The sequence below is a fragment of the Panthera uncia genome (genome assembly GCF_023721935.1).
Source record: "Panthera uncia isolate 11264 chromosome E2 unlocalized genomic scaffold, Puncia_PCG_1.0 HiC_scaffold_19, whole genome shotgun sequence".
Lineage (NCBI taxonomy): Eukaryota > Metazoa > Chordata > Mammalia > Carnivora > Felidae > Panthera > Panthera uncia.
The window spans coordinates 10,194,506-10,203,372 of NW_026057588.1; the positions used below are offsets into that span (position 1 = coordinate 10,194,506).

At 57.9% G+C, this 8,867-nt stretch overlaps 1 protein-coding gene across 1 annotated transcript in view; it reads right to left on the reverse strand.

The window, feature by feature from the left end:
* Positions 1–32: 32 nt before the first annotated feature.
* The window catches only part of MEIOSIN (meiosis initiator), a 19,279-nt gene continuing 10,444 nt past the window's right edge, over positions 33–8,867 (reverse strand). The window contains exons 4-13 of the mRNA XM_049621177.1: positions 8,194–8,328; positions 6,673–6,918; positions 5,839–5,947; positions 4,878–4,978; positions 4,266–4,421; positions 3,657–3,730; positions 2,631–2,795; positions 2,296–2,555; positions 1,399–1,488; positions 33–807 (exon numbers count right to left, since the gene is read on the reverse strand). Of these exons, the coding sequence (XP_049477134.1) occupies positions 642–807; positions 1,399–1,488; positions 2,296–2,555; positions 2,631–2,795; positions 3,657–3,730; positions 4,266–4,421; positions 4,878–4,978; positions 5,839–5,947; positions 6,673–6,918; positions 8,194–8,328 (1,502 nt within the window). The 3' untranslated portion in view covers positions 33–641. The remainder of the gene's footprint in view (positions 808–1,398; positions 1,489–2,295; positions 2,556–2,630; positions 2,796–3,656; positions 3,731–4,265; positions 4,422–4,877; positions 4,979–5,838; positions 5,948–6,672; positions 6,919–8,193; positions 8,329–8,867) is intronic.

The window sequence follows — 8,867 nt, forward strand, 5'->3', positions numbered from 1 at the left end:
CTCCGTGGTGCTGCTTGGGAAGGTGTGGGCAGGGTGTTTCTCAAACTGCAGGCCTCGGGGCCTCTAGATCCTGCAGAAGGAGCACCTCCCACCCAGCGTTGAGGAAGCCAGGGGGCCAAAGGAGCCTCCCTTGTCTTTCTTGCTGGTAACAAGGGTTCCACTTACTTTATTTTGTGGAGAACAATAAATAGTCTATAAGTAGAACAGGGGAGGGAGGTGTGGGGTGAGGCAAGAATGAACGGGGTTGAAACCATTGGATTCTGGGGTGGGCAAAGGAAGGGCAGGGGGAGACCCTCCCTGTAGACTTTACCTTACTGCATTTCATTCAGGGCTTCCTCCCACCCTGCAGCTCCCAGGATATACTGGCTAGAAAGGGGGTGAGGGAAGGGCAGTGGACTGCGGGCAGGCACAGTTCAGGCCGCCCTAGTACGAGGAGGCAAACTCATAAAGCATCAGGGTCAATAAATACGTCCCCTCCCAGCCGCACAGGAACTGGCCAAGGGACCTGTTCGAGGAGGGTTGAGGCCCAGGAGGGGACAACCGCTTTGTCCTGGCTCCTCATTGCAAACCATCCATAGCTGCGGGAGCTGTGAGATGGGCGGGGGAGGGGAGGAGAGGAGAGGCGAGGCAGGGTTACCCTCTCAGTTGTGAGGGGGCAGCAGAGAAGCCAGATCTGAGGAAGAGCGGGCCTTCTCAGCCAGCAGCTGGTAGAAGGGCTTGGGGGTCCCCCAGTCTTCGTCGTCGCTGCTGGAGCTGTCCTGCTTCACGATCCGGTTGTGCTGGAGGCTGAACCTGCGCGCTTTGACGCTGGGGGAGAGGAGGCAGATCTGTCATTCCTTCCCTGTTCCCCGTCCCACCTCCCCGGGCCCAGAGCCTGGCTGAGGGGGGAGACGGGAGCCTTGTTTGGCCCCATCAGGCCAACCTCTGGGCCTCCAAGTCCAGGTCTGTGCGATGGAAAGAGTCAAGGGCTCTTCGCTGGAGCCTCAGACTCCCATGAGGTGTTAAAAACCGTGCACAGACATGTCATGTGTTTCAGGGGCCAGTGGGAAAGGGGCAGGTGACAGCTCTGATGTTAGACAGGAGAGGGTGGCAGAGAGGGGGAGGCAGGGAGGAGGCCTAGTGACAGGGCGATAAGAGTCAGCTTCCTGCTCTGAGAAGCTCCCTGCGGCAACAAGGGCAGAAGGGGGTCCACAGCCCGCTATTTGCCCTTCTAAGCTGCGAGGTAGGGCCCCTCTCTACCCATCACCCCCTAACACGTTCCTAGGCATTTGCAACACCCAACTCTTCCACCCCAGTCAGCTCCAGCCTGCCTCCGATACCATGAAGCTGGAGGCTCTGGGAAACAGAGCAGCAGTAGGGAGCAGGGAGGGCCCTCGGCTCCGGGCAGGGGCTCCTCACCAGTATGGTCTGCGCTCCTGCTGGGTCATCACCCGCCACAGTTGGGCCAGCTCCTTGGTGGCAGCCGTGGATGCGGTCCCAGGGCAGGCTCTGGGACAGGAGGGAGGAGGTCAGGAGAGGCCTTCGGGGGAGCCCGTGAAGGAGGTTTCCCTGCCCTCTCAGGGTCCTGGCTTTCCCATCCGCGTTGGCCTGAAAAGCCTCAGAACACACCCTCTGGGGCTCAGTTGTCAGAAAAGGGAGTGGGACTAAATGGTTGTTGGGAAGGGGACACCGTGTCTTGGGACGTGCGGAGGACCTGTATCTGCTGCTCCGGTACCAGCACCTGGATCTTCCTGTCAGGGCACCGTCTCCCCGTTGTGGATCGGGGGGCCTCCCCACCCTCCGCTGTCAGGGCTGGGTGACTGATCTAGCAGGTGAGCCCCGAGAACTTTTGCCGGAAACATTAGAAACAAGGAGCTCTCCTCCCACCAGGTTGTTTGGTGTGACCCTGCACTGACCCCACCCTGAGTGCTGAAGGACAAAGCCAACCCAGAGGAGCCAAGTAGGAGATGGGGACAAAACTTCCAGACAGCAACGTCTGAGCCCTAGGCCCAGCGGCACCTGAAGCAATCGCGTTCTCCCCTTCCGTCAGGTTATATAAGCCAATTGTCTTTTTCTTTAAGTGTGACTCGGGTTTCACTGCTTATAATTCGCAGGCCTTGACCAAGGCAGTGGGACCAAGTTAGATGCTGGGGGGGGCAGGGCGGGGGGTGGGGAGTGTGGCCGAGGAAGGGTCACTGGGTCGTTTCTGGAAGGGGCAAATGTGTCAGACAGCAGGGACGACGCACTCTGGGGGCGGGGGGCGGGTGGACAGTGCAGGTCAGGCCCCACCCAGGGCCCCAGAGGACCCCCACCCACCGGATGTACTGTTTCCGGTTCATCCTGCAGAACATGATGAAGCCATTGACACACTTTTTCTTCATCTGGGTAGGGCAGGGGGGTTTCTTGTTCTCCTTGGGCTTCGCCTGGCCCCTGCCCACCTGGCCCTTGCCCGCCCGGCCCTTCCTGGCCTTTCTCCCGGCAGAGGGCTGGGTCGCGGCCCGCCTGGTGGGGGTCCATGTGTAGTCTCCGTCCTCATCGCTGGAGGACTGCAGGCGCTCGGGGTCGGCCTCATCGTCCTGGGCAGGGGACAGGGAGGTGAGAGTGGGCCGGAGACATGGGACCGACCCCTCCGATGGCTGTCCCCCCTTCACCTCTAGCTGCTTCCACACCGACTCTTCGTCCGTGTTCTCAGAGCTGGAGCTGGACGGCGCCTTGCTGTTCTCGCTCAGCGACAGGTAGCAGTGGTCCAGCGAGACAGAGGACTGGCACAGGCTGTGGGAGTCGGGGGGGTCCTTGGGAGCCTCAGAGGGTATCTCCTGGGGAGTGAGGGAGAAAGACGGGAGATGTGGGGGAGACCGCAGTGTCCCAGCTCAAATTTAAGACTCCCTGGTCCAAACACCTCCTGGACATGTAGGCAAATGTTCCCAAGTTCCCACAGCAGGTCAGAGAGGGGCTGGGTGGGGCTCAGGTCCTCCGGGGCAATAGCTCTCGACGCCATCAATTCAGCAGCCGTTGTGTCCTGGGCAAGGCGTAGCTTCTCCGAGCATCAGGCTTGCCCACAGAATGGCGGTCACTACACGTGCCTCACAGGGCCAAGAAGCACCCACCACAGTGCCCGGCGCTTACTAGGAGCTCCGCCAAAGGTGTCTATGCTGTGATTCAGTTACTCGCTGAGGCAGGGGGCCGCCTCCCACACGAAGGAACACTTATCTGGGGACCAGCTGGGTGAGTGGAGGGCCTTGGGGCCTGGTGTGTGTGTGGGGGGTCCTCTTTCCAGCTGACGATTCCTGAGCTCAGTCTGCCGTTTTTAGTTTCCTCATCTGTTGAATGCGGGTCACAAGAGACCCCACCTCACAGAGCAATTGTAAAATTACGTGGGGTCTCTTACGGGCACCTGGCAGCTTTTAGCTCTTATCCTTTGTGTCTAGTTTATTCCAAATGCCCAGCACGGAGTGGGGTGCCTGGTGGCCAGCAGTGAATGTTCAAAGGATAAGGACGGACAGACGAGGGCACAGACGGTAGATGAATCTCTGGAAAGACGAGGAGAAGGGTGAGCAGGTGGATGGTGAGTGGGTGGGGGAAGGCGGCTTAACGGTAGAGGAGACGGAGGAGTAAACGAAACAGGTGAGTGACACGTGCGGAAAGAAGGATGGACGTGTCTGCGGACAGATGCCTACCTTGTTCTGTGGCACCCCAAGCAAGCCATCGGGGAGTGGAGACTCAGGATCTAGGAACACTTCTTCAAAGAGACCTGTCAGGGAGGGAGACCAGGGCGGGGGCTGGAATGGAAATGCCTCCCTCGCAGGGCCGGCCGGAGAGCCTCAGTGCCCTTCTCTAGATTTCTGTTCTGGGATCTCCTGTCCCAGGTCCAAATCCAGCTCGCAGGCCAGCTCCCCTGGGGCACCTCCAACCTGAGCCGAGTGAGTGGGTCCCCACCGCAGGCTCCTGGAGCCTTCTCCTCACCACACTGGCCTGGGCTGCTTCCCCACGAGGCTGTGGGCTTCTCGAGGCAGGGCCTGGATGGGATTCACCCCTGGGACCCAGTTCTGCCGAGCACAGGGCAGCACACTTGGTGGGCATCACCGTATGTTTTCTTTCCTTTTTTTCTTTCAAGTAGGCTTCGACACCCAGCGTGGAGCCCAATGTGGGGCCTGAACTCCCAACCCTGAGATCAAGACCTGAGCTGAGATCAAAAGTCAGACACTTCACCAGCTGAGCCACCCAGGCGGCCCTCACTGAATGTTTTCTGAATGAACCAAGCGTCACATCTAGCCCTGGGCGCTCACCTTGCATCAGGTACTCAGTACCGTCCTCCAGGATCTGTTCTGGCAGCGTGTTTCCTGGGGAGCTGAAGAGGGAGGGGCTGAGCCCGAGGATCTCACTCGGGTGGCCTGTCACAGCCCAGCTGTTAACCTGGGGAGGCCCCAAGGCCAGCGAGCTCCCTGAAAAGGAAGCATCAGGCTTGAGGATGTGTCAGCCCCGCACAGCAGCTGGCTTCGAGGAGGTGGTGCTGGGCACTGGGAAAGGTGACTCTGCCGATCGCTCACTTGGAGCGCTTGGGAGAGGAAATTAAGAGACAAGATGCCCGGCATGATGCTGTGGATGGCCAAATCCGAAACCATCAATATCTGGTGTGACAAATATGATAGATTGATTGTAGCTCCCCGGAGCTCTGTGTTAAGAAAGATTCTGAGGCAGTCTCTGGGCTCAACAGAAAGAATGATGGTTGATTACTAACGTCTGCCATAGCAACCGATGGCTCAGCGATAGCAGGTAAGCTTACGTGGCCCTGCCCGCAGCGGCAGTCCTGGTCTCCTCCCCGCCAGTAGGCCTCAGGAGGAAACGACCAAGGACGGCCCCCACACTAGCCTACAGGGAGGACAGACAGATCCAGTCACCATGGGGGCTGCCCTCTGGGGTCCAGGCAGGAAGCCAAGGGTCAGCATCTGGGGACTCCTTGTCCACTTCCTCGCTGGAATCGTAGAACACCATCTTCTGTCTGCAAGAGGTAGAATTCAAGAGGCAGACCCGGAGCCCTGGGCTGGGAGCTGCATGTGACCTGGGGTGAGCCGTTTCTCCCTGGGGCGTCTTGGTGTCACCCACTGTGATTGAAGATGGGGGTCGCTTTGTGCTGGGGGGGGGGGCGGGGCGGGCCGGAAGCTTAATCAGCTGAGGCGCCTGCCCTCAAGGGGCTTCAGATTGTGAGGAGAGGCAGGTGTCATGGGGTGCTGGTGACACAGGGGGCAGGGCCGTGATGGGTGGCGTTCCAGGAGGACAGAGAAGGTGGACAAGGCAGGAGGGAGGACCACACTGAGGTCAGCTGGAAGGGTGGAGGCTTTCTAGGGGGATGAGGGAAACAGGCTTGCCGGGAAGAGGGATCAGAGGGTGAAAAGCCCAGAGGCGGCAAGAGTGTGGCTCCTGTGGAGTGGCACATATTTCGTGGTGTTAAGGGTAAGATTCATGGGCGAGGGGCAACAGAGAGGGCTGGCAGGATGAACCAGGGCCGGGGAAGTTCTATCTGGGCTCTTCCCCATGGGCACTGAGGGAGGCCTTAAAGCCACGAGCTGATGTGACCACAGTCTGTGGTTAGAGAAGTCAGTCAGGCAACTAGGGAGGACGGGCTGGAAGGGGTGAGGCAGGAGGCAGGGAGGCTGGTGAGGGGCTGCAGCCCTGGTCCGGCAGACCGGAAGCAGGGCCCTCCTTGGAGCCTCAACCGCCTGCACCAAGCTAGGCCCACAGAGGTACTCTCTCCACAGATACCAGCGAGGATGTAAATCAACCTCGCTTCTCACTGCCCCTCAGCCATTCCAGACCACACACCTCAGCCTCCCCCGCTCAGAGCCCTTGGGGTTCCCTTACCTGGGACAGGGCTGTGTCCTGTTGAGAAAATGGATCCCCTCGGCCCCTTGTTGGGCCTTGAAGGCAAGGTAGGGCCCATTACCCTGGGCACTGACTCTGCAACAGCAGCCTACGGGGGCAAGTCGGGATGCTTACTCCTGTGACTGGAACACCTCCTGGGACTCACAGACACAGGGATGCAGAGGTGCCGGGGCCTGCTACAGCCTCTCCCGCCCAGATCCTAGCAAGACCTCAGGCTGTGGGGCCTCTGCGTGAGGCTCCAGGACAACCCGAATGACCCCTGGGTTTCTGGAACCCTACCTCTTTCTCAGAAGCCGGAAGGGAGCTAAAATCCTGAAGTGGAATAGTGTCGATGAAAATGACGATAGCAAAGACAAGGACAGAGTGCTTACCGTGCCAGCGAGGTTTTAGACATTTTACGTGGCAGTCGGCAGCCCTGGGCTGAAAGGCGCCATTTTTACAAGCCTTTCACAGTTAAGTGAACAGAGGGGATAGAACAGCTCAGGGCCTTGCCTTCCAAGCACCCCTTTCTCGCCTGGCTCCCTGCTGGGTGTGTGTCTGCAACTTTTCAACCTGGCACACGGACCAGAGTCACGAGAGCGATCGCCTGCCCTCCCCCAGTTCTGTGACCCACAGCCTCACATGAGGGCCACACTGAGGCTGTCCCACAACAGAGCCTGAGAAGAAAAGAGAACAGGGAAAGAGGCCTGAGACAGCGTCTCTCTTGTGCACCATGGAGTCCCCAGCTACTGGGACCGGACTCAGGACATTGCTGGTACCTGACAAGCAGTGTATAAATAACCGGCTAAGATAACAGTGAGGAAGGAGACCAACTTGAGATGTCACAGTGGATGCTGTTCTCAGCCATGTCCAGCAACGTCAGCCGGGACCTTCCTCCCTTTCTGTCATCTTGAGGCAGGGCCGATGCAGCTTTGGGGTGACTGCTGGAGGTGGTGCATCTTGAAGGAGTGGTGGTCCTCCCCACATTTCCTCCTTGCTGCTCTGGGGATGGGGTTACCCACTTCTCGGGCTTGTCCAGGGCCAGGCAGCGGCGAGGCTTCTGGGCCCGGGTCTGGCGTTCTGGGGGAGCAGAGAGACAGGCGTCAGAGGGGGCCAGAATATGGCTCAGATGGGGGGCTATCTTCGCTCTGGGTCTCACAACCTATTCAAAGCTTTGCCCAGGTAAGCCTGGGCCTCAGTTGGAGATCAGCTCAACGTAGGCTCCCTTCCCCTGCCCACACGTTAGAATCATCTTGTGAGGTCTGGAAAAATACTGATGCCCAGGTTCCACCCCAGACCACTGGAATTTGAATTTCAGGGTATGAGGCGCAGAGATAGGCATTTTTTTTTTAAGTTTATTTATTTACTTAAAGAGAGTGAGAAAGCACGAGTAAGGGAGGGGCAGAGAGAGAGAATCCCAACCAGGCTCTGCATTGTCAACACAGAGCCTGATGTGGGGATCAAACTCACGAACCAGGAGATCATGACCTGAGCCAAAACTAAGAGTCTGACCTTTAACTGACTGAGCCACCCAGGAGCCCCAGGGACAGGCATTGGGCTTTTTTTTTTTTTTTTTGAGAGAGAGAGAGGGCACAAGTAAGTGAGTGGTGGAGAGAGAGAGAGGGAAAGCTAGAGCGAGAATCCTATGTGGGGAAGAGAGAGAGAAGCGGGGCTCACCTGAAGCGGGGCACGAGCTCACCCGAAGTAGGGCTTGAACTCACAAACTGTGAGATCATGACCTGAGCTGAAGTTAGATGCTTAACCAACTGAGCCACCCAGGTGCCCCAGGGATAAGCATTTTTAAAAGTACCCTGGATGATTCAATTAGATATGCAGCCGAGACTGGAAATCATTGTTTAGGTACAAGTCCCATTTTAAAAACATGTAAACTGAGGCATGTGGAGGGGAAGGGACACATAGCGAGTCAGTAGCAAGGCTGAGGCCAGCCCTAGGATGCTTGCTTTCCACACTTGGGTCTTTCCATCACCCCGCGCTCCCTGATGTCCTGGCCCAGGATGCATGACTGGGTGTAAAGACTACGTGCTAACAGCAGCTTCCACTCACTGAGCGCTGACCATGTGCCTCTCCACTCAGCATTGCTCAAGGGGTGTGTACACAGGCTCATCCTTAACACCACCCAGTGGCAGGTACTACAATTTCCAGACCAGGAAGCTGAGGCTCGGAGGAGGAAAGTAACCACTCCAGGGGCTGGGAGTTGAACCAGGTGGGTCTGTCTCACTGTAAAGCCTGGTCAGGGGCTCTGGGTTGCTGCCTGGGCCTCCCCGGAGTAAGAACAGCTCTGGGGAAGGAGCTCTGCTCCCAGTGACCTGGCTTCCTGTCTAGCCTCACTTGTACCTGACGATCCGGTCAGTTTCTTCTTCCGAGGTTTCCGGCAGCCTCCCTGGAGACGGGACTTCCTCCAGTGTGGGGAGCGCGAAGGGGTGCAGCGTCTCAGCTTTGCTGGGCCCACGGCCGGGTTCCGAACCAGCCCTGCACAGGACGGACAAAGAGTCAGGTCGGGTGGCCCCAACCAGCTGACTTTACAAGTGTGGAAACTGAGCTCCTGGGAAGAGATCGGATGGATGGCTGTGAGGCTGCACATCCAGGCAGTAGAGGTACAGGGCGAGAAGTCAGGTGTCCCCAGGGCCATCCTGGGCCTCTGCCAAGAGGGAAGACAGGCTCAGCGCTTCCTAAATGCTTCCCTGTAGGCCTCATCCCCAACCAATGCCTCCTCCTACCTTCCTCAGGGCAGTGAAGACTCCGCTGCCCACCCTGGCTTGCCTGGGGCCTATCAGGCCTCTCAACTGTCCTTTGTTAGCATCTCCCAAATGTACCACTTCTGTCTACAGCCTCACCCTCAGTGCTAGCTCGGTCTGTCCGGTCATCCTGTCCAGATCACTCCTGAAGGCCTCTTCGCTGACCTCCCTGACTCCAGTTTCTCACTTAATACCCAATCCCGCACACTAGATGTCAGGCTCGTCTTCCAAAAAAAAAAAAAAAAAAAAAAAAAAAAAAAAAAAAAAAAAAAA